The sequence below is a fragment of the Apium graveolens genome, chromosome 5 (genome assembly GCF_009905375.1).
Source record: "Apium graveolens cultivar Ventura chromosome 5, ASM990537v1, whole genome shotgun sequence".
In the NCBI taxonomy this organism is placed as follows: domain Eukaryota; kingdom Viridiplantae; phylum Streptophyta; class Magnoliopsida; order Apiales; family Apiaceae; genus Apium; species Apium graveolens.
In genome coordinates this window covers 252,595,138-252,622,882 of record NC_133651.1, presented here as the reverse complement: position 1 = coordinate 252,622,882, position 27,745 = coordinate 252,595,138, and the positions used below count along the sequence as shown (strand labels likewise).

Here is a 27,745-nt window from a genome sequence, read left to right as displayed (position 1 = left end):
ATAGTGTGAATTAGTAGCTTTGGATTTTTCATTCTACGCCCAATTTTGTGGAGTGGGCTAGGTTTATGTTTTTTTCTTTTTTCTTTATTTTTGATCCTTTTCTTAATTTCTTTTGGAGTTTTGTTCCATATAAATTTTTGAGAAGGATCCCCCTTGTACATTCCTTCTCTCTTAATTTTAATTTACGAGGCTTGACCTCACTTACCCCCCTAAAAAAAGCGTTACAATAGGTCTATTGTAACACCAGGGGGCGTTACGTATACGAGCATTACGATAAACACCCTAATGTAACATTGCACTGATATATTGTAAAAAAGAGGAAAATGTTACAATAGGCACCTACTGTAACACCAACAGAACCAAATGTAACGCAAAATGAGTGATACAATAGCTTGATCAAGATTGCATAAGGGGGACCACCTATGGGTCCCATATAACTTATTGTAACAGTCTGTTCTATCAATTGTAACGCTAATTTTTTTAATTAAGTAATAGTAGCATTTGTAATCTAACACTAAATTAAAATACATTACACTATAATAGGCATATGTAACATTTAAAAAGTATTGAAAACAACAAAGTTGTTTTTACAAGTGTAATAAAAGAAATTACATAATTAACTCTAAGTGTGGCAATTGGTTCATTCCCCTCCGCATTCCTACTGTATGTACACCCCGATAATTGCGTCCAATTACAGTAATATGCTCCGTTGTTGCAAGGAGATGTCACAAAAGTTGTACTTGGGTTGTGGCTCGATTCAAGATGATCAGCCATACTATAATTAGCTTTGTACCACCCACCATCCTCTAGAAAATCCAATGTCATCTTTGAGACTACTGACCTCGTATTCACTTAACCGATTATGATTTCATTCATTATAAGCGTTTTCTCCCAGTGAGACCTTGTAGCAAGTCTACTTCCTGAATTAAAGTACTTGTATCGACTAACCCGGTCATGATTAGAATGAAACTGTACTCGTGCATCACCAGTAGGCAAATGACCAGTTGGTAGTTGCCATGGGAAAGATTTCCATTTTTCCCAAATATCAGTGCTTCATATACATATCTGACAAGTACAATGGATATATTAGTAAATAGCTTAGGCTGTGTGTGGGAAGGAACAGATACACACAAAGTTAAGACAAGGTTGCTTCTGTTTTAAATTGATGTTAACACACATTCACACCCTTATGAGTAAATGCAGAAATCTGTAACTTACATGAGCATCAGCTCCTGAGGAAATCAGGATATTCAGATTGGTGGGGAAAGCCAAACATGTCACTCGCTTCCGATGGCCTTTCAGTACAGATTTTACCTACGCAAGTCAACACAGTACTATTAAAATCAATTTTGATAAGACAAATTACAAATATTACCTCATCAGTCTCAATATTGTATATACATTAACTAAATCGTTCATTACGACTTCTACTCATCTTACAAACAATATATGCTAATCAACACATTAATAGTCTATCTAAACATATCTAAATAGAGGAATTACTGCGTATCTAAACATACCCTGCAGCCTAGCAGACACTAGTAGACACTGCGTACAAGTCATTCTTGGATAGGTCCATACATGGAGAAGCTTCCTCAAAGTGAACTCCTGCAATGTCAATGGCCATAAGAAGGCCACTAGCTGATTGCAATATCTGTGGAATAACTTTTACAGTGTCCTGTAAAATCCCAATGATTATGTCAGGTCCCCCACATATATTAAGTTAAGTATTTGAAGTAAAAGGAAAGAAAACAGACTTAATTGTAAATCTTTAGTACCTTTTCCACTTGGATTATGTTCATCAGAATCCCACATCCATAGCTTTTGAACACCCCCTGATCCAAGTACCAAAAGACCATTCCTGAATTTATATATAAAATTCGAGAAACCTGGTTTTAGAAGTTTCATAAATGAAAGTCTTATGACAGATGTATCATGAAACAAATGTTAGAATATATATTAGTGAACCTTGTTTCCGGTGTCTAAGGCATCCAGGGTAAGCATCCGCCATCGATTAGGATTAGTAGTCTCTGTCAACTGCCCTGATTTGGCCTTATCTACTACATCATCCACGGGGGTTGAAATTTCCTGATTTTCACCCACAATTTAAACATAATTAAAACATTACACCAACATAATACAATTAAACATGATCTAGGTGAGCTATTTGAAATTCCAATCATGGCAGCCAAATTTAAATTTAAACCCAAGTGATAACAGCAAGTCCTGCCAGGTCCTATAAATACCATTGTTGCTGTCCATACAGATGTACTAGTTTTTCAGTACAAGTTGCTTAATGAGGATTGCTAGAATGCTCCAAATGAATCAGAAATGAAACCAATCGATTATACATTCTAGTTAATCATCAAACTCGATAATTATAACATCATACATTACTAACAAGACATATCCAAATATACTTTATATATTTGTATATTTAAACTCACCAAATCAATAATTTTAAAGATAGTATCCTGATGTCTTGTTTTCGCCTCATCCGCAATTGCCTAACAAATATAAAATCCAATATGTTTCATTTCACCATACACATTTATAAATAAAATTAATTAATCGCACAAAACATCAATACAGAGAGATCAACTTAAAATGGTGTAAACCTAATTTGGCAGCCAAATCCGGTAATCGAGACACCTAATCGTTACAATACCTAATTCGTACCCTAATTACTCAAACATCCAACTCAAATATCTTAATTAGTAAAACACAAATTAATTACTAATCGAAGCAGGGAGAAGAAGATGCTAAGAAGTTCAAAACCTCTGAATATTATTTACAAATCAAACAAAAAACTAAAATTGAGAAATCTAACCAGAAAGAAGAAGAGTTTGTAATCGTTGTTGTAGCCAGTACAAGAGAGAGACGAGAGAGAGTACCTTCAGGGAACAAATGAAGTGGGAGAGGAGGCTCAGAGTGAGATTGTGAGAGATTTATCGAAGAAGTTTTCGCTTGGGGGGAAATACCGCTCAAATATTTCACTTAGTAAATCGTGAATATTTTTATTTTATTTTTATTTTCAATTTTTCTTTTTAATTATTTAATTGTTATTGATTAAATAGGAAAATAAAAAAAAAGTCTTTGAATTTATGTATAAGAAATTCTAGATTTAAATCATATTATATGTTACATTGATCATTCACTAGTAAATTGGAATATAATTAAATAATACTAATATATGATAATATTTCTATTTTAATATTTTTAAAAATTACAAAAATATTTAATATAACACCAGTTGTTAGTGTTACATGTTGTGAACACCGGAAATTCTCCGCAACACTAGCTTTGTAGTTATTGTAACACTGCAAAAGAGGTGTTATAATAGGCCAAAAAACTCTTATATAATGTAACGCTTCTTCTAACATTTACATTAGCGCAGTCCAATCATAAGTTTTATAAAATTCAGTCAAAAGATAAAGACTTTTGATTAGTTCTTAGCTAGATTTGATTTTGCTTTAAATTATGATCCAGAAATGTAATTATAAAATGTGAGGTCCCTGCAAATAATGGCTTGAATGTCACTACATGCATGATTAATATATTGAGAGAGGCCTGCAATTTCAAACTTACACTAGTTTTTTAATTTCAGGACCATTGTGTGCATCATAATATAAACATATTTATTTTTGATAATATATGTTAAGATACAACTATTCAAGCAGAACTTTCACATTATAAATAGTGAGTTCTAAGTTTGCTGAGTCTCATCCAACTTTTTCAATATCATCTTAAATATAAAGAAATTACTCAACATTCATGGCTTCAAGTGTCCAAGTTTTAGGAACAATTTATAGCCCATATGCGAACCGGGTCCAAATTGCTCTAAATCTCAAGTCAGTTGACTACGAGTTTCTTCCACAGGATTTGAGATCCAAAAGTGATCTTCTACTCAAGTCTAACCCTGTTCACAAGAAAGTTCCTGTACTAATCCACGATGGCAAGTGCATCTGTGAATCAGGGATCATTGTACAGTACATCGACGAGACTTGGACTGGCAATGGTTACTCTATTCTTCCCTCTGATCCTCATGATCGTGCTGTTGCTCGATTCTGGGCTGCATATTTTGAAGACAAGGTAACTTCTTAAAGTTTGATAAAATGATAATAATAGTATTAAGAAATATCGCAACATTCAGTTTTAGTAACTTCATCAGGTCAATTTGCAAAAAAAAAAAAGATCATCACTCCAGATGACTGGGCAAAAATAATAATTTTGAGGTGTTAGTTAGTATGGTACAGGGGTTTTTATTTTGATCATATTTTTTAACATGCTATTTATGAGACTATGATTTTTCGCAGTTTGCACCTCTGTTGAAGGAACTAAGTGCAGCCAAAGAGGAGGAAAAGGTTGCATTGAAAGAGCGAGTAGACGAAGGACTGGGATTTTTAGAGGAAGCTTTTCTGAAATGTGGCAAAGGGAAGGCATTTTTTGGAGGAGATCATATTGGGTACGTTGATCTTATTATAGGAAGTTCCTTTGGATGGATAACGGCTATGGGAAAAATGAGTGGGAGTCATTTGATTGAGGAAACAAAAACACCAGGGCTCTTCGGATGGGTTGACAGTTTTTTGTCGAATGATGTTGTTAAGAATGTTATGCCCACGACCGAGATGTTCATTGAACTCCTTACCAAGATGCAAGCCAAGGCCACGGCTACTTGAAACTATGTTGATTTCATCACAAACTATGCTTATCAGTTTTTATGTTATGTGTGTTTCTTTTGTGAGAGTAAATAAGTAGGTTGGAGATTTTTGTCTTCATTGTTTCTGGTCTAGATTTCTTGTATGAGCTGTTTTAATTAATTATACATAATTGCTTGTAACTTTCAATTCATCGTGTCTGCCAATTGTCAATTGAATAAATCAGAATCTTTGTCTAGCAGTACACACTTCCACCAAAGTCCAACTTTCGTATTCCGTCCTACAAATCTGTAGCTTATGATAATACCTTCTAATCCTTATGATGGCGCTGCTGCTCATGCCCGACTCTGGAGTGTTACCATAACATTTCACAGTTGGTTCTATTGATTTGCGGGGGCAAAAATCAGATCAGATGGAGGAAAGAGGTGCATTGATAGAACCAAAAGAGGAAGCAATGGTAATTTGGAGGAGGCTTTTGTAAAATGCAGCAAATGGAAGAGGTACTTTAGAGGAGAAAAGATCCAGTACATTGATATTGTTCATGGAAGCTACATGGGATGGATAAAGGCCATGGAGAAACTCGGCGGCATAAATGCCAAAACACCAGGACTGATAATGCTTTTAAGTGTGTTATACCTTAAACTGAGATGTTTGTAAAACTTCTGCAAGCCAAAGCTAGTGCTCCTCCAACAAAAATAGCTTTTATCTACATCTATATGCTTACTAAATCTTGCTTTTGTATTCCCTGTGTGAGCAATTTAGTCATTCGAAATGGTTGGAGCCTGATTTACTATTTTCCAGTTCTCTGTTATTTTAAATTGAGGTTTAAAAGGTTCAAAAGATAACTTCAATCAAACAATTAGGCACAGCCAATTCATAGATATAAATCATAATTGATCAATCTCATACATATTTGAGACATCAGGTTTACAATTATAATAAGTTGCTGTTCAGTTCAACTTTAAGTCTCCTTCATTGCTTGACTTCACCAGTAAGCTCAACGTCGAATCCAGGTTTTTCATCACCAACCATCCTGGCCCTCTTGTAACGATAGCGTCGAGATACAACTAGAAAATAAGCCAAATTTATTACTCCCATTAGTGCTATAAGGTAGTAAAAGTAATCAACTCTCCCTTCATTGATATCCTTTGTTAACCAATCAGGTTTTCCGTTCTTTGCAGTCGTACTGTGCACGATGTTAACCACCAATGTACTAAGATAATTAGCCCCGCTATTAGTAACAAAAACTAAAGAAATTGCTAGACTTTTCATTGTCTCCGGAAATTCTTTGTAATAAAATTCAATCTGTCCTATAAGATTGAACGCCTCAGCAAATCCCATTAATATAAGTTGTGGTGCAAGCCACATGACTGAAATAGGTGCGATACCATCTGGACTAGGATGCGCTATGGCAGAGTCTCTTCTCATCTTTTCACAAATACCGGAAGCAACCATTGATAAAGCGGAGAAAAGGATTCCAATCCCGATCCTTTGTAGGTTTGTGATACCACCTTCGAGTTTAGTGACTTTTCGTATAGATGGCACAATAACACGATCATAGAGTGGAACCCATAACCCTATTGTAATCATAGATATAACTGCCAGTGAACCTGCTGGGATCTGGAACTTTGGTGAAAGTTGTCGGTCCATTTTTAGGGCTTGTGATACGGTGAAAGTGCCTTGTTGAGAAAAAGCAAGAAAACAAATAATACCAGAAGCCCAAACAGGGATTATATTGATCAGGCATTTTACTTCTTCTATCTGTTGGACACTGCATAATTTCCAGGCATTTGCTTTGGAGCCATCTGCCTTGACATCGCCATCCAGTATGATAGCAGCCTTGTTTAAGAATCTGCACAATAAGATAAAATAAACCAAACTTCGTAAGCTTACTTCTGAACTCCATTGTCAAATCCACTAGTTAAAACTAAATTGCACCTAAGAGATTGAATTAAATATGCCAAAAAACAGAACCAGGGTATGTCCGACCACAAATAAACAGAGTTAAATAGAAAGCAACATAAAGTATGAGCTGTTGCAGACAATATTCACTCTACGAAACATGTATTACCTTAAATCATTTGTTAGGGCCAGCTTTGACAATGCAGAGGTTCCTACTGGAGGTGGATCATAATAAACCCCATGACGGGCGCCATCTTCCGGGAGCTTAACTTTTCGTTTCTTGTAAGCCACCATGAGCCCTTGCGCAATGCCAGAAAACACACTGCCCTCGGGCTTAATGTACACATAAATTCTCATACCAACGAAGAACAACACAATAGAAAATGCCATAAATCCAGTAGGGAGTGCGAACCCGAGGATCCAACTGACCGAGTCTTGTATGTAAATCACCACAGTTAATGCAATGATAAGCACAATTGTGAAAGTAACATAATACCAATTGAAGAAGCTAGTAATGCCTCTTCTTCCTTTATCTGTTGTTGAATCAAATTGGTCTAAACCAAAAGGAAGGCTGCATGGCCTAATGCCACCTGTGCCTATGGTTAGAAACCCTAAGCCTAGAATCAACATGCCGAACTGCGAACTTGTGGGGCCCACACACTGATTAAGATTGGCTTGTTTATCGGTACATTTTGGGGGATGCAGGTCTGGTACAGACACAACCAGAGTCAAGCACACCATTCCCTGTCAGTATCGACTCATATCATTAGATCAATTACTATAAAACTTCAAATACAAGAAAACTTATAATCAAGACTAATTTAATTTTCTAATTATGTTGATCACACGAAAATGGTAAAGAGACGTTGCATCTAACAGATAATTCATAGACTTTTCATCTTGCCAGTAAAGCTGTTAAAACAGAAATATGTATTCGAGGACAAGCTAGCTTAGTTAATATTATATTTTTACATATTTAGCTAAGCATGCCGAACTGGAACAAGAAATATACCAGAGTATAAATATATTATTAAATTAAAAATATTGATGAAACTAATGACAGTTAAGTTTGAAACAAGAAGATAATCAAACCTCAAACAAAAAAAACAAGAAGATAATGATAAATTTTGGAGTATAGAACTAGATGGCATAACACTACAAACAAATTTAAACGGTTACAAGATCCCCATGCTTACCCGCATGTATGTGAATTGAGATAGCTCAGCCATGAAGAGTACTTGCGTAAAGCAGTTCATAATATGAGAATTTATACTTTATTACATCACCGAGTCATAAAGTTTGAAGACTTTATGATACTTATGAACAGCTTGCAGATTCAGGCTTAAGAACTTCCGTATTTTTTCTAATTAGGTGTCCAGATCAGTTTGTGCGCACCTGACTAACCCCGAAGAAGATTAATACAGTCGAGTTTTTATTATAGACAGGAATATATACTTCAAACAAATGGTACCGGATATTTCAACGTTTATGGTATGCTAAGAGTATCAAGATAAGTTTGCAATCGGTTTCGATTCAGAAAGCTTATATTAAATTCTGTTTCGATTAATTTAATTTACAGTATACACAAACGCAGCTGAGACTAAATTTACGTACCAGAAGAGCAGCAAAGGAGGAGAAAGCAATGGTACGAAACCTTCCGACATAGGCATCAGAAATGAAGGCACCAAGAATAGGTGCAAAGTTTGAAATACCAGACCATATATTGATCACATTGGATGCGTACACTTGGTCCATGTGAAATTGTGTCATCAAGAACACATTAAAATTGGCTAGCAGCCCTACTGTTGCTAATCTCTCAAATGTTTCATTTCCTGCAAATACAACATATACAACATGATACATCAATCAGTTACATGCATGCATGTTGATGTTATTTACCTATTATGTAGGGCATGGATTTCCATCCACCGGGCTTTCTTGTAGTGGTTTGTTTGGACAAAGTATGATCAACTGCAGAATGGTATATTTCAGAACTATTTTCCGGTGACTTTGAGTGAGAACAAGTGGTGATGGGGAAGCATTTTGCCGACAAACAGATCCAAGAAGAGCTCAGTTGCTCTCTAGTTTCTTCTCTTGCCGCCATCTTCTATCACTTTCTTACTTCTTGTAACTCATATGTGTATATTTAGTCTACAAACCTCCTTAAGTTTACTAGTCACAGATACATTTATGATACATGCAAGTTATAGATTTTTTAAGTTGGGTCATAATATAGTACAACCGACTAAAATACATATACATCCCAACCAACACTTCATCCTACTATTTTATTTAGGAAATAAGATATAAAATGTCATAATTTTTCGAGAAATAGTAAAAATATTTGTACATGCTAGTTACCCGTTACCTCTGCTAAATTGCGTGCCTTTAAAGTTCTTCACAGATCAGCGTCAATTTTCTCTTCATCGTCTAATCTAAAATGATGTAAGCTCTAAGCGTTTAAGTCTTATTTTTTGTAGTCCCATAATTTTGGTACAATATATATGCCAATTAATCAAAAAAATATAATAAAATTTAAGTGTTTAACCATTTAAGTGTTGGGTTCGATTTAACTATTTTCGTAGCTAACTTTTAATTTTCAAGACAGTGTAGCCTAAAATTTAAGCAAAACAACATGAACTTTTTTTAAAAAAAAATTTCTCTCCATGCGTGTGAGAGGCTGATTTTCTCTCCTTATCTATCTTACAGATCTGTGTGAGTATTGGTTCTTATTTTCAATGGCACGTTACCAGAACGTTGACGAGCAGTTAGCGGATCTTAGTGTGGAGGATGAAGAGAACGAAGATCTAATCTTTGAAGGGGATGTGGTGGAGGAAGTAAACAAATATGATACGTGCTTGGTGGGGAGATTCTTGACGGAGAAGAACATCAACATCAGAGCCATGAAATCAAAAATAGCGGATATTTGGAAGCCAACGATGGGTATCAATATTAAGGAACTAGAAGCAGGGATCTTTCTATTCCAGTTTTATCAGAGAAGATAAGATGCGGGTGTTGAATGGAGGGCCCTGGAGTTTTGACAACGCAATGCTTATGTTGGAATCGATTCCGGTGGGAGAAGACCCATTAAGAGTTTCACTATGGTGGCTTAACATCTGGATTCAAATCCATGATCTTCCAAGCGGATTCATGTCAGAAGCTGTGGGGATGCAACTGGGTAATTTTTTTGGCGAGTTCATCTCATATGATCCTAAAAACAATAGTAGTATCTGGAGGGAATGCATGAGAATCAGAATAAGGCTGGATGTTAGGAAGGCGCTAAAGAGAAAGAAGAAGATTAAAAGAAAGAATGGTTCGGAGTTTGTGGTCACGTGCAAGTACGAGAGGTTGGGGGATTTCTGTTTTGTGTGTGGGCTTGTTACACATACGGAGAGATTCTGTCGCAAGTCCTTAGATACTAGAAGTGACGGTGCAACCCAAGAGTGGGGAGTATGGTTACGTGCACCACCTCGGAGGGGTGGAGGTCAAGGCAGCAGTAAATGGTTGAGGGAGGAGGACGACGTTGGCTGGGAGGAGCGAATCGGGCGGGGAAACAACTATCCCACCTATCCGGGCGGAAAATCAGGTGATCAGGATAGAGGAGGAAATTTAGGGCGCATTGTTAGGAGTAATGGGGGGGAATTCAAATCAACCATTTCTCAAGATTACGCAAGGCGGGAATTCAAATGATGTTGGGCCTCACTCGTTTATTCAAATAACAAATGGGCTTTATGAAGAGGAGGAAAACGGGCTGGATTTGGAGGAAAGAAAAAGGAAGCGTATTGGACCACTGTCTAAAGGTCCAATGGACACAGACGACATCTTTTCAAGGGGTGAGATTGGTAATAAACTGGAGCAACTAAAGGAAGCAGTATTTTCTGATGATGATTATACTCTTTCTAAGAAAACTGATTTGGCTACGCTTGCTGAGCAAGCTAGCCGTCCATTATGAATTTCTTAAGCTGGAACTGCAGAGGTGTGGGGAGCCTCCGTGCAGTTCGAATTTTAGGAGATTTATTGAAATCTTCTCGCCCTGAGTTTGTATTCTTATCGGAAACTTTAGTAGATGGAAAGGTCATTGAGGAGTTGGTGGAAAAGTTTGGCTTTTCTGACTATTTTGCGGTTGATAGCATAGGGAGAGGTGGAGGTTTGGCGATCATGTGGAAACGTTCTGTAGAATGTAAAGTGATTGATTTTTCGAATAACCATATAGACGTTCATATTATGGAGAGGTCTAATGTTTCTTGGAGATTGACGTGTTATTATGGGTTCCCTGAGAGAACTCGCAGACAAGAGGCGTGGAACTTTTTAAGAGGTCTGGCGAATAATGATAACTCCCCTTGGTGTATTTTCGGAGATTTTAATGATATGCTGAGTGTAACAGATAAAGCAGGCCCTCACCCACATCCCCCGTCCTTAGTAGAAGGCTTCAAATCAACGGTGGAGGACTGTGGGTTATTGGAGGTTGATCTGAAAGGTGGTGACTATACGTGGGAGAAAAGCAAGGGCAAACCTAACTGGGTTAGAGAGAAGCTGGATAGGGCTTTTGCAAATGTTAATTGGTGGAGAAAGTTCCCGCTGTGTAAGCTTTCTGTTATCCATACTATTAAGTCTGATCACGACCCTATATTGCTCGAGCCCATTAACACTGAGTTCTCGAGGAAACAGTTCAGGTTTAAATTTGAAAACACGTGGTTGCATGAGCCCAGCTTCAAGAAGGGAGTATCTGAGCATTGGAGAGAGATTCCCAAAATCCATTTGCTTCCAAAGCTTCTTTCCGTTTCGTCCTTTATGGCAAGATGGGGTAGAACATTTTTCCATAAGTTTAGAGATAAAGTTAAAAAGCAGAAAGCTGTTCTCTGTGGTCTAGTGGACAGAACTGATGAAGTTGGGGTTAAATGCTACTTTGAGGAAAGGCAAAAGCTAGAGGACTTATTGATGCATGAAGAGTTATATTGGAAGCAAAGAGCTAAAGCCTTCTGGTTAACCGAAGGGGACACTAATTCCAAGTTCTTTCATGCCGCAGCGTCGAGGAGGAAGAAACGTAATCATATCACACATTCTGTGTCTGGGGATAATGAGGTAGTGTACAACCATGATGACATGAGTAAAGTGGTAATGGATTATTTTCAAAAAGTTTTTGATGGAGATACTAATGCTACAATCTATCCAGTTAATGAAGAGGAACGAATAATCACTGATGATCAAAATACAATTCTTACAGCTGAGCTAAACTTCAAGGAGTTTACTATGGCAGTGAAACAAATGCATCCGGATAAGAGTGTTGGCCCTGATGGCTTAAACCCAGCGTTCTTTCAATATTTCTGGAGTATTCTGGGGGAGGAAGTGTTCAGTTGCTGCAAAGATTGGTTATCTAGGTTCTCTTTTCCAGCAGATCTAAATGATACGACTTTGGTGTTAATTCCAAAAAAGGAAAATGCAGATCGTATGACCGATCTCCGGCCCATAGCTCTTTGTAATGTTCTGTATAAGATCCTAGCGAAGGTTCTGGCTAATAGGCTCAAAGGAATTTTACCAGGTGTGATCACAGAGAATCAATCCGCGTTTGTGCCCGGGAGGGATATCTCTGACAATGTTCTGGTAGCTTTTGAAATCTTGCATTTTATGAAAAAAAAGAACAGAGGTCAGGAGGGAGAGGTGGCTTTGAAGCTGGATATCTCTAAAGCTTATGACCGTGTGGACTGGAACTTTTAAAAGCAAAGAATGCGGACTATGGGGTTTAATGACACCTGGATTAATTGGATAATGTTATGCGTCACGACAGTGAGTTATTCCATAGCTTTCAATGGGAGTATGATCGGTCCAATAAACCCGAGGAGAGGGCTGAGGCAAGGAGATCCGTTATCTCCTTACCTATTTCTTTTCTGTGTAGATGGTCTTTCTACTAAGCTTACTAAGGCTGCTACTGATGGCCTTATAAGTGGATGCAAGATCTTTCCAGAGGCTCCCCAGGTTACTCATCTGCTTTTTGCAGATGATAGTTTCTTATTTTTCAAAGCAACTGGAGAGGAAGCGAGGGCGGTTAAAGCAGTTTTGAATGCGTATGGTTGTGAGTCGGGCCATGTGGTGAATTATCAAAAATCAGGCATTTTCTTTAGTGCTAATGTCAGGAGAGACAAGCAGCAGGAGATCAGAGATATCATGGGAGTTCAGAACGACCTGGGGGACAGTAAGTATCTGGGGCTACCTTCTCTCATTGGGAGATCAAAGAAATCAGTGTTTGGTTTTGTTAAAGAGAGAGTTTGGAGGAAAGTTCAGGACTGGAGTAATCAACTGTTGTCTAAAGCTGGTAAAATGATCATGATTAAAAATGTGGCTCAATCCATTTCTTCGTACTGCATGTCGTGTTTCTTACTTCCAAAATCCTTATGCTCTGAGATTGAAAAGTTGTTGAATGGTTACTGGGGGGGATCGAGAGGAGGCAATAATGGAGGTGTGCGTTGGATGGCCTGGAACAGACTGGCCATTTCGAAGAGTAAAGGAGGGCTTGGTGTGCGTGACCTTCGTGGGTTTAATCTGGCTCTGCTCGGGAAACACATCTGGAATTTTAGTCGTAGACCAGATACGCTTGTAGCTCGTATCTTTAAAGAACGTTACTTCCGGGATAGACATATTCTTCAAGCCAATAGAGGGGTGGATCCAAGCTTCATATGGAAAGGTATATGGGAGGCCAAAGAACATATGAAACATGGGTACATATGGGTTTTAGGAGATGGCAAGGAGATCAACATTTTTAAGGATCATTGGTTGCAAGGTAAAGTGGATTTTCGAGTTGAGGATAATCATCTGAATTTTCTAAGGGATGAAAAAGTTTGTTCTTACTTCCATCCTGATAATAAAGCCTGGGATGTGCATAAGGTTGAACATGATTTTCATGCTGAAGACAGTAAGTTGATTCTTCAAACGAGAATTATGCAGATTGATGTTAAGGATAGACTGGCCTGGACAGGTTTTCCTCGAGGGATCTACACAGTGAAGTCAGGGTATAGATTCTGGGAAAGAAATAACGCAAGTGAAGAAGATTTGATTGACTCATCAGGGTGGAACAAACTGTGGAATCTTCCAATACCTCACAAAACTAGAGTGTTTCTCTGGAGATTCTACAGGAACAACATTCCAGTTAGGAAACTGCTGAGAAGTAAAGGAGTGATGGTTACGATTGGGTGTCATATGTGCACAGTGGACGTAGAACACCTAAGACATATGTTCTATGAGTGCCCATTTGCTGTTGAATGCTGGAACAAGTCAGGTCTGAGCATTGATATGCAAGATATAGAGTCGGCTTCGGAGTGGCTGCTGGAAACGATCAATAAGGAGAATCCTGAAACGTCTCAAAAGATTGCTACTGTGCTCTCAGGAATCTGGTTTGCTCGAAATACAAAAGTCTGGGAGGGCAAGACTATTACTCCCACAATCAGTATGGAGCTAAGTTCAAAGCTGGTGAGAGAATGGGAAGATGCTAATAAGCGCACTGGTCACACTCCCCAGGAGCATTCAGGTTTATCAGATATTCAAGTAATGTGGCAGTCTCCTGCTCTAGGGATGTACAAGCTAAATGTGGATGCCTCTCTCCATAGGGGTGAGTGTATGTTTACTCTAGGTTTGGTTGTGTGAGATGACTGAGGGCGATTCATAATGGGTAAGAATTTAAAGGTTGCAGGTGAGGCTTCAGTCATGGAAGCTGAGGCAACAGGAGTCCTTGAAGCGATCAAGTTGATCAAGAGTTCTGGGTTACGTAGGGTTGTTATTGAGACTGACTCTCACCTGGTGGTGCAAGCTATTCACTCTGAGGAGGCATATCAGTTGGAGGTAGGGCACATCATCGACGAGTGCAAGGAGAATCTAAGAAGCCGAGCTGATCTATCCCTTTCCCATGTTAGAAGACAGGCAAATAAGTCTGCCCATGTGATGGCAAGAGTTCCATGTATGCTAAATAGCAGCAATCTCTTTTTATCTCCTCCAGTTATGTTATTGGAGATGTTATCTGAAGATTTTCCCAGTTAATGAATTCCTTTATTTTAAAAAAAAAAGACAGTGTAGCCTATCTTCTAGGGTGAAGAATAATTGTACTATTCTTTTAGGATGCCATTAAATTGTTATTTTTATCTACTTAACCAAAGATTTTTTTTAAAGAGGAGTCAATTCAATAATGAAAATCTATATGGTATGTACAAATATGATTGAAATTAATAAACACTTAAATATATCATTTTTGAATCTTGCTTCCTAAATGATTGCGATTTTTTTAAGGTATTATAAATAGATATGTACTGTTAAGAGTTGTCTCACATCGTTTGTGGCAGGGGCAGATTGTTAGAATATACCGCATTATGGGGCATTTTGGGAGTTACCCAAAACCAAACCCGTGAGAACTCGGCCCAGAGCGGACAATATCATACGAATTTGGAGTTAGGCCTACTTAGCAAGTCCAACAAGTGGTATTAGAACCAGGTTATAACGGTACAAAACAATCTCAGATGAGCATCCAGAATGGACCTAGGAGGAGTTATATGGGCTACCCAGTATGGGCTCAAGGAAAAAAGCATGTGGGCCTTCCGATATGGAACCAGGGGGAGTTAAAAAGTTAGAAAGATTCTAGTATGAGTCCAGGGGGAGCAAATAACACAATCAGGTAGCAGATCTGACTGGTGTCAAGCCCGATGTGTGAAAAGGGAGATTGTTAGTGCATCTCCAATGCTAAAATGTAAAAATGGTTGGCTATATGATTAGCTATCATCATTTTTTAAAATTTTAGCTAAGGGGATAGAATTATACTTTAATGGTATTATCTATATTTTCAATATGTAAAATTATAGTTGAGGGCTTTTATGGTTGTACAAATATAGCCAACTAAATATGATTATCTATAATTTTTGCTAAGGGGTTACAAGGTTGCAGTGTAATTTTTTTTACATATTCTCTAAAATTGCCACATAGATGTCACCTAGATTTTTTAGCTAAGGATTTTCTAGCATTAGAGATGCTCTTAGAAATGGTCTCACATCGTTTGTGGGAAGATTAGATTGCTAGAATATAAACAACTAGACAACTCCATTAGTACGAGACTTTTTGGGAGTTACCCAAAACAAAACTCGTGAGAGCTCGACCAGCGGACAATATTAGTAACTAATGTGGAGTTAGGAATACTTAGCAAGCGCAACATGTACTTGTTGAGCCAAATTGCTTTGGTCCATCCACTGTAGATGCGCTCCATAAAAAATAATTTTTATTGAAATAAAATTCCGTAAATTCTGTGTAACTATAATCTCGGACATGAATAGTATTCCCGAAAAAATCAATCTCTCAAGCGGAGAGAATAAACAAAAAATAAAAAGAAAATGGGAGTTTATTGAAGAAAAACAAGAGTTTAATTAAGAAAAATGAAAAAAAAAATTGTGATTTTTCATGAAAAAAAATAATTGTTATTTTTCAGAGGTGAACACCGATCAAATCTCCTCAGAAAAACGTAGGAAACAAATGACTATTCATAAAAAATAAAGATCGTTAGTTGGTTACTTTTTAGAGTTTCCCTCTCTGCGGTAGAAATGGAACATCAAATTTCAATACAAAATATTTTTAAATTTAAAAACAACTTTTAATATATATTGAAGAATTTAACTACATTTTAATAAGTTGGTTTAGTTCTTACATCGAAACTTCCTTTAATTTAATGTAAATGTCAATCAAGTTAAATTAAATTATATTATATTAATTGAGAAGAGATTGAATATTAAGCGAGACGGAGGACTCGAAGGTAGATGTGATGGGCGATGATGATTAAGCCGCTCTCGCATAATTTGTGTGTTGGATTTTATGATACGTCATAGTTCACACGCCAAAAAACTATTAAATTATTTTAGAGATCTCAAAAAACATTCAATTTTTTTCTCGAATGATATAGAATAATTTCTATTTGTGGATGTGTATTATTACATCGTAAATTTATTATTATTTTATCATAAATTTATTATTATTTTATATAAATTATTTGTCAGACATTAATATGATCTTTTGAAATAATGATTTATAAACTTATCTATTTTAGTATTTCCTTCTATATATTAAAGGGCAATCAAATGCAAATTGAATCTTTTTAATGACTGTGAAATTATGAGTTTACTTTTTATTTTCAAAAATTAGACAAATGGCACCATTATATAGTTTGTATATACTAAGATTCGAACCACTTACCATCTATGGTCCAAGTACATGTCACCGCTAGTATACAACATATCTCATTAAGGCCTAATTAAAAATCTTATTTGATAAACTACATCATTTCTTTCTAACGTAATCTTTTTCTATTATTTTAACTTTTTAGTAATAAAATGTTGTTTTATATTATTTATGTAACTCCGTTTTTTTAGTTTCCGTATAAGTTATATCTCCTTCTATATATTTAAAGAGGACTACGAGAAAATTGAGTCATTTTAATGGCAGTAAAATTACAATTTTGCCTTTTATGTTTGAAAATTTTAAAAATGCCATTTTCCACACAATTTTTATTAAATATAAATATCGAACCCCAAACTTTTTACTCAAAAATTTCATATCACTGCCATTTTGCTACATAAATTCTTGAGTTTATTTAAAAAAAATTATTAGATAAGGCATATCCTCTCTTTTTATCTAATACTTTTTTTTACTTTAATTTTTGAGCATATAAAATGTTAATTTATATTATTTACGTACCTCCTTTTTATTTAGTTTTTGTAGTTTTATTATAGAATTTTAAAAATGTCACATCTCATATTTGTTTCACTAACCTCATATTCATTTTCACTCGCTTCACATTTATAAATTCTCTTAGTCAACCCCGATTATATATATATACTATTAAATAATTTTTTTATGAAAAATAGTATTTTAAAAAAATATAATAATCAGTAATTTTATTGATCAAATTTGTTACACTATAATATAATACATATTTTTAATTTGTCATTCATTTACATTATAAATCAATTTCAATATGATTTGATATTAAGAATATAAGATATTATCAACTTTTTTATATATTACGAATTAGTATATTGTTTCTTATTTAAAAAATATACTAAAAATATAAAATTATTATTTTTAGTTATCCCCGCATACCTGTGGAATCCTCGTTCCGACGGTAATCGATAATGAAAAGAATTCCGGTTTAAGATTCAAGGTGTGTTCGGGGATCAGGGCGGGTTAGTACTTCCCGACCCCGAAGTGACCCGATTCACATCCGTGCAAATAAACTTCAAATATTTTAGTTATAATGATATAATTTTGATTTTTTTATTAATTGGGATCATATAACTTAAAATAAATATATAATCTCAAAATTATCGGGGTAATTAAAATCGAACTCTACGATAAAAATTAAGCTCTCAAAATTTAAGTTATCTGATACCCCTACAACAGTATGTATGAAAACAAAAAGAAATAAAAAAATCCAGTAAAAAGTTAAAATAATTATTTATTGTATTCAAAAATTATTTTTACATAGATGCAAATTTCATCGAGATAATATATCAATATATATATATATATATATATATATATACAGGGCACGGATTTTTAAGCTAATTGTTTATTATAAAGCATTATTCATAAATTTTCTTGCTGTCAAGTATCGCGTGGTCTGACCGATTTTAAAGGGTCAAACCAAACTAAACCAAAATTATTAATTTATGTAATTTTCAATCCGAACCCAAATCAAATAGTAGAAAATCCAAACGGAAGTCTGCAAGGGTTGACTCAGTTGGTTAAAGAAAGGATAATTATTCTCTTGGTCGCAGGTTCGAATCCCGCGAGACGTGAATTTATGATTATGTCTCATGAGTTAGAGTATGTCGCTTAAATACGGTTTATATTGATTCACGTAATTTGCAGACTATGGCGTGAGTCCGTTGGTTTACTCGGTGCGCATCCAAAGGGTAGCGGCTGCGGGTTATATATAATAAAAAAAATCCAAATGAAACTGACATAAACGATTTGGTTGAATCGGTTTCGGATTTAAACCAAAATTTTTAATACATCATATTTTTGATATTTTTTGCTAAAATTTGAAGAAAATAAAACTATGTTCGTAATACATAATCTAAAATTTACTCGAAAGCATCTGACGATTACGCATGCATGAATTAAAAATTAGTTTATAATTAGGCTTCAACTCCATTACAGGGTTTAACAAGTATCGAATGACCCAGACAAAAAAATAACTCACAATATACTTAAGTAAAGAGGATGTAGTACAAATAAAGAAATGGTATTTACAAGACTAACAAGAAAAATTAACTTGTGGAACATTTGAATTTTGATTGGGTGGAGTCGTTGATTTTGTTCTTGATTTGTAATAGACAGGTGCAAAACAAATTATGTCTGATAGATATTTGGAATGGGAAGCTTCACCAGGGTCAGGTTGTCCTGTATATATAAAACATATTATAGATACTAGCTTTATATGCATTGGTTATTTATAAATTATTAATATAAGTATTTTTCTAATTTTATTTATTTTTGAATAATTTTTTTTGTCCTAAAAAATATTAGTCTAATTAAATTTAACTTCAGTTAATTTTACAAAATAAAATTAATAACATATCTCATAATTTACGTAGAATATTTTAGATTATGTTGTGATTTTAAAATGATATTTTTTATTTATATTTTTAAATTATTTTATCGATAATTGTATCTCATACATTTATTTATCTTTAAATTATTTTCTTTTTTCCCAAAATATTATTCTAAATAAATTTCTTGCATTAAATACTCAATTTGTGTCTTGCCCACTTAACTTTTTTTTCAATGGAATGTTTATTTGTTGTAATATCTGATGTATTAATTAATTGATATAAATTATTTGTACATTTTTTTTATACATTTTTTTATACTTTTTTGTTTATGTATTTCTTCATTTTATTTGTCATTTTGTTTCGATAGCTTTTTGATATTTGTTTTGAATTTTTATTTAAAGTGATTTCATATCATAAATGATTAGCATGTATTTATTAAACAAACTAAATCTTTATTTCTTGATTTTATTAGGCAGACTACTTTTTTTAAAAAAATAATTAGTTTTTGTTGTACTTTCAACTCTGTACTTTTTGATGTATTAATTAATTGATGTAACTTATTTGTACATTTTTTTATATTCTTTTATTTATGTATTTGTTCTTTTAATTTGTTTGTTTGTTTTATAGCTTTTTGATATTTGTTTAGTGCTTTTATTTAAAATAATTACATATTATAGATGATTAAAATGAGTTTTAGTGAACAAACTATATCTTTACTATATGAGTTTATTAGGCAAGATATTTTTTTCAAAAATATGAATTAGTGTTTTTTGTTGTACTTAGAACTTAGTATTTCAATTAAGCCGAGTGAGGCTGTTTTAGTTATGGAATGATGTCGTGGTTTCAAAATTATATTTTTTATTTATATTTTAAATTATTTTATCGATGGTTGTATCTCTTACTTTATTTATCTTTGAATTATTTCATTTTCCAAAAATATTATTTTGTTTTGTTGTACTTTGAACTCCTGTACTTTCTGATTTATTAATTAATTGATGTAATTTTTTTGTATATTTTTTATATATGTATTTGTTCTTTATATATGTTTTTTATATTTGTTTTTGATTTTTGTTTAAAATAATTACATATTATGAATGATTACGGTGAGTTTTATTGAATAAACTACATTTTCATGAGTTTATTAGGTAAACAACTCCTTTTTTTTAAGAAATAATTGGTATTTTGTTGTATTTTGAACTTAGTACTTGAAGTTAAGCGTATGTGTATATGTCTATATGATAGTTGTTTTAGTTATGAAATAATTTTATAAACCCAACGATCAAACCATCTTACCGTACCATTTTAAGTGTTTTACACTAATTATATATTGGATATAATTGCATATAATATCTTTTTATTATAATATATCTAAAATATAATGTATAAAAATATATAATATTTTCGATTCAGTTTATATCGACTGATCTATTTCATTAAACTGAGATGATTGTGGTGATTTGGTGATTCCTCTGCAGAGTCTGCCATAAGAGCTACATTCACATACTCTTCCTCTTCATCAGAATCAGTATCATTCCATCTTTTTCCTTCAGCAATGTCTGCTCTTCCCTTTTTCATAAGCATTCAGCTTCTGTTTCAGCTTCTCCTTTTGCCTCTTCAAATCTTCATAAATTTCTTTCTTTTCATAAGAATATTTTTCCTTTGCTGCCTTGGGCTTTCTGCAATCTGCAATCGGATGCAAAATACCCCAACTCATTGCAGTTGTAACATCTTGTCTTGCTCTTGTCTACCCAGATTGACTTGTAACCTCCTCTGGAGCTTGACCCTGACGAGTAGCTTCCCTTCTGAAATCTTCCACATGAACCCCTTGATTTGTAGTTGGGTTTTCTTCTAAATCTAACATGATTAAATTTTGTTGCCATGTATGCTATAGATTTATCCTCCAACTCTTCAAGTTTTTCTTGAGTATAGAACTCACTTTCATCTTCTAGCTCACCATGAGCAATTTCAGCTACAACAATTTTCTTGATTGTTGAGGAGGGTGCAACCTTGAATTTTTGAGTTTCATGTTCACGAGCAACAAGACCATAGATAATAGCTCTCTGCTCTTGTTCCAATTCATGAGTTCTCAACTTTCCATAAATCACATCTAGGGACATGGTAATGAAATCAGCTCTTTCCCAAATTGATGTGTTCTTTTGTTCCAAGTGAACTGGTAGAGTCAACATAAACTTTTTGTTAAACTCTCATATCAGATAAACCTTCTCCTATAGCTTTAATTCGCTTAACGGTCTTGCATATCTTTCAAAGAGTGAAGATAGTGTTTCTCTGTGTTGAAGTTTAAACGCTTCATACTGAGTCGTCAGAATATCCATCCTGTTTTCTTTGACTTCTGATGTACCTTCCATCAACTCAATGATTTCTCACACATCCTTCACACTATTAATTCCTAAAAGTTGATGACTCATATCATTCTCGGTCGATTCCACTATTATGAGTTGAAGGTTTATGTCCAAATTTATCAACTCCTTGTCAGTCTTCGTATATTTACATGGATCCCTGGGATTGGATGTGGAATGAATTCTTACACCAGTCGGGGTAGTCGATTCAGCAACCACTTCCAACGGAACATAAGGGTCATTCAGTAATATCCCAATATATAATGGATTAGAAGCTTTCACAAACAACATCATCTTTTTCTTCCAAAGGTTGTAATTATCTATGTCAAATGGGGGAACCTTAATACTTCCAATTATTTGGTTGTTCATCATCTTGGCGGAATTAAAATTATATAAGATTCAAAAATTTCAAGAAATGAAAATTTTGAAAATTAAAAAATTCCAAGAAATTTTTCAAGAACTTATTTCTTTTTCCGGATCTTGTTATGTATGTCAATTAACAAGCTCTGATACCAATTGTTAGTCCCAAAGTATCGTAAAAGGGGGGGTTAAATACGATACCTACAATCTTTTTTGATTTATTTCAAGTTCTTCGTTATATTTAAGGAATCAAAATAGACACAAAACAATTCGAGGAATATATTGTTTTATTAATATAAACCTTGAGTTTGTTACAATTTAATCAATTAAATTATTAGCTACAATAAATTCGACAGTACAACAGTATGTTTACAAGCTTAAAATAAATAGAGCCTTCAATGGAGTTTCATAAGAAATACAGTTGGTTGCTGAGGAAGATAACTAAATGAAATAAATTCATTCTGCTTCTTTTGTAGGATTTCAAATTTTTTGGACAGGTGGCACAGTATTGTCCACAAAACCAAATTATGTATTTCTTGATTCAATGAATTCACCAAGTCATTTACTCGCGATAAGAGGAGAATTTTCCTTGCAATAGTGATTCTGCTTGCGACCACAAGGAAACAAGTAATCCTTGTTTCCTTCCATCTTGCGAGTATAGGGAAGTCTTCCTTTACTTGTTACTTGCGACCACAAGAAAACATGAGTCTCCCTTGCAATATTGAGTCTTCCTTTACTGGAGACTAGAAGATATGAGTCTTCCTTGAGCTTACTTGCGACCACAAGGCCAAGAGTTGACTTAGAAACATTTCTTCTTAGTGGCGATTACAGTCCTCATCTGACTTGCGACCGTAGTTGTAACATTTTCCTTGAGAAAGTTGTTAACTTATCCTGACTTGCGACCACTAGCAATTATGCCTTAGATAATTTTGCACCTCTTGAACACCTGCAATTGTATCCGTAATGAATCTTTTGTAATACTAAATTAAACCCTTTCTGATATGCTTATATTTGGTGCACTGGTCTGGTTCACAAACAACTAACATAAATTGATTTAATTCAATTTCCTTGACAATTCTGAACTGATACATCTTGGTTGATAATTCATTGCTTCATTCATTGAACACCTGATCTTTAATACTTCAAATCAAATCATTTCACTGATACTGGAAGTCCTCTGACATTTTATTCTTCATGGAGGCTTGAACATATTAATGAATTTCTTCCCATGACCTGGTTATGGCCTTAGAGCATTAATTCCATCTTTTGATTTGTTGTATTTATCCAGTCTTCATCTTCTTGTGCTTCATAGTTTAATATTATTTATTTGTTTCCGTTTCATGTTGAGTTATATTTTCTCGGTTACATATTACTTTACATTATGCTTTACAACAACACATAACACGATGTTTACTAGAAAGTCCCATCATATACGACGACGACATAGTTCCATAGCACAATTAATCTCAACCAAAATTATCATTATTGACTACATATCGTCAAAATATAATATCACAGTTTCGCTAACCAAAAGGTTCTTAAGAGAAGTGGTTAATAAATTATTGAGAGTGGTGGGCCTTAAGCCTATTGGTTAATTTAAAAATGTTTCAAAAATCATGAAACTTATATTTTCTTAAGTTTTGAATATTTCGAGAATTCAAAAATATTTTAATAATTATAAAAATTTTATCTATTAGTTTTTAAATATTCCGAGAATTTTAGAAGTATTTCGGTAATTCTTCGAGTTAGTTTCACTCGCAAGTTTATTCGTTAAATCACGGAATGCGGGTCTGATGTTAAATTCAAAAATGTTTTAAAATTTATAAAATTTTGTTTTATTAGTTTTCAAATATTACGGGAATTTTAAAATTATTTTGGTAATTTTGCGGGTCATTTTCATCCGTAAGTTGATTCATTAAAATACAAAACACGGGATAAAACTGGGCTTCTAGGAGTATAAAGACACGCGTCAATTGTTTGTAAATTGACAGAAACGTGACAGCAGTTGATTAATCATGTTGCTACGTGTTGGTTTTACAAAGAAAAAAAACAAAACAAAAAGAAAAAGAAAAACATGTAGATTCCTAATCTATCCGCCACCTTACCCTCGCACTACCCCCTCTCCCTTATTCATTTTTTTCCTCCACTACCTCCCCTCCCCATTCTCTGCCTCTCTCTTCTCTATCTATTTTTCTTCATAAATTTATTTAATTTTAACTTTCAAAAATTCATATCTCCCAAACTATCCGTCCAAATTTCAATTATTATATATAAAAATGATCAGCGCTTCGATACCTACACATAGATATTTATATATATTGCGAGATTTTGAGAAAAAAAATTGCGGAACATATTTCTGTTTTAACTTATTTTCGGGGCGTAGAAAAGGAGCCCGACGGTGTTGATTACTCCACATAGCGTTTCAGCGTGTGTATGTCTATGACTATGAATTTTGGATTTTTCTGGAGATATTTTCCGGATATCGGATAATCTCTTGGGGTGATCAGAATTTCTTTTAAGTAATGATTTTGAAATTCCGCTTTTGTACTTGGGTATTATATAGCATGTTAGTGTTTATATACTTATTTCATAACTTTTAGAAGTTGTTGTAGAAGTAGTTTTTGGCCGTGTTATTCGTTTATGGCATGTTTATACGTGCAAATATAATTATCGTATATTTTAAATTTATTAATTTTATTAAAGTATAGTTGGGTTGTATTGTTTGGGATTGATTTTAAGGGGCTCTGACCCCGGGAAAAGTCTGTTTTACAAAGACGTTATTTCGAATATTTTTGTAAAATATTTATTTCAATTTCAAATTATTATCTTTTATTATTTTCAAAATTTATAATTTAATTTAAATATTTATAATTTTTTTGATTAATTAGTTATTCATTTAATTAATTGATTAATTCATTTAATCAATCAATTTTATTTATAAATAATTGAATGAAGTGTAATTATTTATAATTAAGCCAAATAATGTTTTAAAATTATTTTGAGTTTTTAAAATTATATAAATTATTTAAAATTCAAATAATATTATTATTAATTTAATTAATCTTATTTTATTCATAATAAATAGACTATTCATCTATTTAATACGAATAAAACGCGTCTAGACTCAGAAAAATATTTTTCCTTTATTAAAAATACTTTTGAGACATAAAATATTTCGTTTCGAAAGGTCGCTTGATTTTGTAAACTTTTTTAAGTCGCATAACTATCAAAGAGTTGTATTTCAACTCGATTTCAGTTTTAAATGTACCGAGTCGAATGTTGTAATAAACTGAGTTATATGCTTTATGAATCATGTGATATGCGGAATAGGTGTTTGCATGTTGTATAAATTATGTGTTGGTAAGAGTGTCAAAAAACTGGTTTAATAGTATCTTTTGATCCGTAATTCGGATTCAGACGAAGCGAAAAATGATTAAAAGCTTATATTGTCTATTTCAATAGTTTGTAATAAAATGATTGAGTCGGAAATGTGAGTACATGCCATTGGATATGTATAATGTGATTATATGTGATCTGAATATGTATTAATTGACGATTATGTGAAGTATATGTTTATCTCTTGTGTTAAGAACGTGATAAGTGAATTACGTAACATCATGTAGTGTCCAGATTGATATTGGATTTCAGTTTGTTTGATTGATTGTTGATTGAAATAGAATAACAGGGAGATAGTCTAGTAATTAGACAAGATTATGTCAGATTTTCGATATGATTTGTACTCGTATTGATTTATAGAATATTTTGTTTAAAATTATTTGACTGTAAAATAGAGTCAAATTATGATTATGTGTTAAGTGTTTAACGGTATACATGATATGTATACGCGAAGGGGGTATAGATTCGGGGTTTGATAGTTATAAGTTAAAGTCGGTAGAGTGTTTAGTGAATATAGTATTGTCTTATTCTCGTAAAGGATCTGGACGAGACGTGCAATGTCGAAGACATACAGAAGGTCAAATGATGTCGCAAAGAAAATGAGGAACAAGTCGAGAAAGCAACAATGTGCCATAAATAGATATAGTCAGAGCTTATTTGTGAGTTATTTATGCTTGGATTGTGGAATTGGAAGGATGGGATTGAGCTGTGAGTTTGGAATCAGATTTAAGGCAAGTTCCTAAATCCTTTCTTATATATGTTGCAAAGATTTTGATATTTCTTTTATGATTGTGGTATTAGGTTTATGCTGTGAACAACATCTGGTAAATCTTTACTTTTGAGAATGAAACCTATGAATTCTTTCTACCTTCAAGTTTCGAAAAGCCCGATATCTTATCATATCCTATAAATACACACCCTTGTATACCTGATTTCTTGTTACAAATACCAAACCTTTGCTTTTACAAAGTTGAAACTCTTTCATACATGATTTGATTATCAAATGCAATGTTGTGTTAGTAAATATTTTTACAACTGTTGATTATAATTCAGTTTACAAATATGAATGTTTTATTTGAATTGAATTATTAGAATTAAATTGTTTTTATAAAATATGTGGACCATATTCGTGGTCAATTGTAGGCCAAAGTGTGCCTTGGATCAAGTATAGAGAATAGGGATGTGTGCCATGTTCGAGGTTAGCGCATGACTGATCAGCAGCCTAACATTTGGTTTTAGTTAAAATGAGATAATTCCAAGTCTATAATTCTTTCGAAAGATTTAATTTTCATAGTTTTTAATTAATTCAAAGATTGATGAATCTTTTGTTTAATACCTTGAGCTTGTGAATTCTAGATGAACAATTTCAGATTGTTGTTGTTATATTGGTACTTGCTGAACATTGTTGCTCACCCTTGATTTTCTTATAACCATTTCAGAAAGGCTTAAAGATGAGTTGCTCGAGTTCGATAGCATTTAAGGCGAAGTCTGGGCGAAGAGTATGAGTGGTTAAGTTATCCAGAGGTCAAAGAAAGTGTTCAGGGAAATTGATGAAGAAGGTTCGAGTTAAAGTCATGTATTGAGATTCATTTATAAATTAGGTTCATAAATAAAGTAGTAGTGAATCTTGTTAGCTAACTAATACAACACAGAGGGGGTGTGAATGTGTTTTACACAATTTTAGATGCTTTTTGATTTTCTTAAACTTGGTGATCAAAGCAGATAAGAATTGTAATAATATTATGCTAACTGAAGTAAAGACAGTGCACACAGTATTTCAAAACTCGCTTAATTTTATATAAAAATTTAAGCTAGTGTTTTGCTACAAATTTTGGGTTCTTTTTATGTTAAGAACTCGGCTTCTTCCTTAAGAGAGTTACAAGAAGTTCTAGATCTATTTTATACAGTTAAAAGCAAAGGACCAATGTTTACTTTATAGATTAGTAAACACAGGTTTACACAGCATGCAATAGAATGTACTAAACCCTACTTAAAGTTATCTTTAAAGCTTTCCATTTTTGGCTTAGTGTATCTTTCCAAATCCTGTGAATCTGTGACTTTCCTTTGTCAATTAATCTTGGCCTTTGAATTTGCACTCTTCAAGCTGCTTTTGTAGACTTTTCAATCTAAGTGATTAGATTGTTTGTTGATTAATAATCTTGAGTATTTAACTTGTCTGCATTCTGTACTTAAGCTTCATATCGAGATCTCCAGTTTGAACTATAGAGAACTGACATCTCGATAAGTATAATATCCTATTGCGATCTCCTAGTTCTCTGTAAGTGTTTTAACTTGTAGAGGTCTCTGAGTTCTCTATAAGTGAACTTGGCTTGTCGAGGTCTCCAAATTTTTTCATGTAGAAATGACTTGTCGATATCTCTGAGATCTCTAATGAGAATTTGACTTGTCGATATCTCCAATCTTCACGTCTTCATTTGGCTTGTCGATCTCTGAGTTCTCTAATACAGAAATGACTTTTTGATATCTCAGAGATCTC

The 27,745-nt window shown here is 33.8% G+C and overlaps 3 protein-coding genes across 6 annotated transcripts; 1 reads left to right on the top strand and 2 right to left on the bottom strand.

The window, feature by feature from the left end:
- Positions 1 to 548: 548 nt before the first annotated feature.
- On the bottom strand, positions 549 to 2,936 carry LOC141725061 (topless-related protein 3-like). Of its 3 annotated transcripts, none has more exons than XR_012576989.1 (6): positions 2,448 to 2,773; positions 1,969 to 2,088; positions 1,779 to 1,889; positions 1,521 to 1,678; positions 1,219 to 1,314; positions 549 to 1,065 (listed from the first exon to the last, which is right to left on the bottom strand). XR_012576989.1 is itself a non-coding variant. In XM_074527440.1 (6 exons), exons 2-4 carry the CDS (start codon positions 2,009 to 2,011, stop codon positions 1,529 to 1,531), a joined length of 276 nt encoding a protein of 91 aa, XP_074383541.1. In that variant the 5' UTR covers positions 2,012 to 2,088; positions 2,831 to 2,936; the 3' UTR covers positions 549 to 1,065; positions 1,219 to 1,314; positions 1,521 to 1,528. The 3 variants fall into 3 exon arrangements, 2 of the variants coding, with proteins under 2 accessions (XP_074383541.1, XP_074383540.1); XM_074527440.1 differs by lacking the exon at positions 2,448 to 2,773 and adding an exon at positions 2,831 to 2,936 and having other exon boundaries at positions 1,779 to 1,861; XM_074527439.1 differs by having other exon boundaries at positions 1,779 to 1,861; positions 2,448 to 2,588.
- A 701-nt stretch (positions 2,937 to 3,637) lies between these two features.
- On the top strand, positions 3,638 to 4,899 carry LOC141725059 (glutathione S-transferase U17-like). Its single transcript, XM_074527436.1, has 2 exons — positions 3,638 to 4,092; positions 4,317 to 4,899. The coding sequence occupies exons 1-2, from the start codon at positions 3,775 to 3,777 to the stop codon at positions 4,677 to 4,679; spliced, it is 681 nt and encodes a 226-aa protein (XP_074383537.1). The 5' UTR covers positions 3,638 to 3,774; the 3' UTR covers positions 4,680 to 4,899.
- Positions 4,900 to 5,583: 684 nt separating this feature from the next.
- Positions 5,584 to 8,738, bottom strand: LOC141725060 (protein NRT1/ PTR FAMILY 2.13-like). Of its 2 annotated transcripts, XM_074527437.1 has the most exons (4): positions 8,460 to 8,738; positions 8,175 to 8,392; positions 6,730 to 7,304; positions 5,584 to 6,510 (listed from the first exon to the last, which is right to left on the bottom strand). In XM_074527437.1, the coding sequence occupies exons 1-4, from the start codon at positions 8,662 to 8,664 to the stop codon at positions 5,631 to 5,633; spliced, it is 1,878 nt and encodes a 625-aa protein (XP_074383538.1). In that variant the 5' UTR covers positions 8,665 to 8,738; the 3' UTR covers positions 5,584 to 5,630. The 2 variants fall into 2 exon arrangements, with proteins under 2 accessions (XP_074383538.1, XP_074383539.1); XM_074527438.1 differs by lacking the exons at positions 8,175 to 8,392; positions 8,460 to 8,738 and adding an exon at positions 7,757 to 7,917.
- Positions 8,739 to 27,745: the final 19,007 nt, after the last annotated feature.

Bases quoted from the DNA above. Each gene is read 5' to 3' on its own strand.
- LOC141725061 (XM_074527440.1), bottom strand. From the start codon at position 2,011: ATGGCGGATGCTTACCCTGGATGCCTTAGACACCGGAAACAAG. The intron at 1,862-1,968 runs GTTCACTAATAT...ATATAAATTCAG, and splicing joins CCTTAGACACCGGAAACAAG to GAATGGTCTTTTGGTACTTG. The intron at 1,679-1,778 runs GTACTAAAGATT...GGGATTTTACAG, and splicing joins ACATAATCCAAGTGGAAAAG to GACACTGTAAAAGTTATTCC.
- LOC141725059 (XM_074527436.1), top strand. From the start codon at position 3,775: ATGGCTTCAAGTGTCCAAGTTTTAGGAACAATTTATAGCCCATATGCG. The intron at 4,093-4,316 runs GTAACTTCTTAA...GATTTTTCGCAG, and splicing joins CTGCATATTTTGAAGACAAG to TTTGCACCTCTGTTGAAGGA.
- LOC141725060 (XM_074527437.1), bottom strand. From the start codon at position 8,664: ATGGCGGCAAGAGAAGAAACTAGAGAGCAACTGAGCTCTTCTTGGATC. The intron at 8,393-8,459 runs GTAAATAACATC...TTGTATTTGCAG, and splicing joins ATCCATGCCCTACATAATAG to GAAATGAAACATTTGAGAGA. The intron at 7,305-8,174 runs GTACGTAAATTT...CGATACTGACAG, and splicing joins CCTCCTTTGCTGCTCTTCTG to GGAATGGTGTGCTTGACTCT.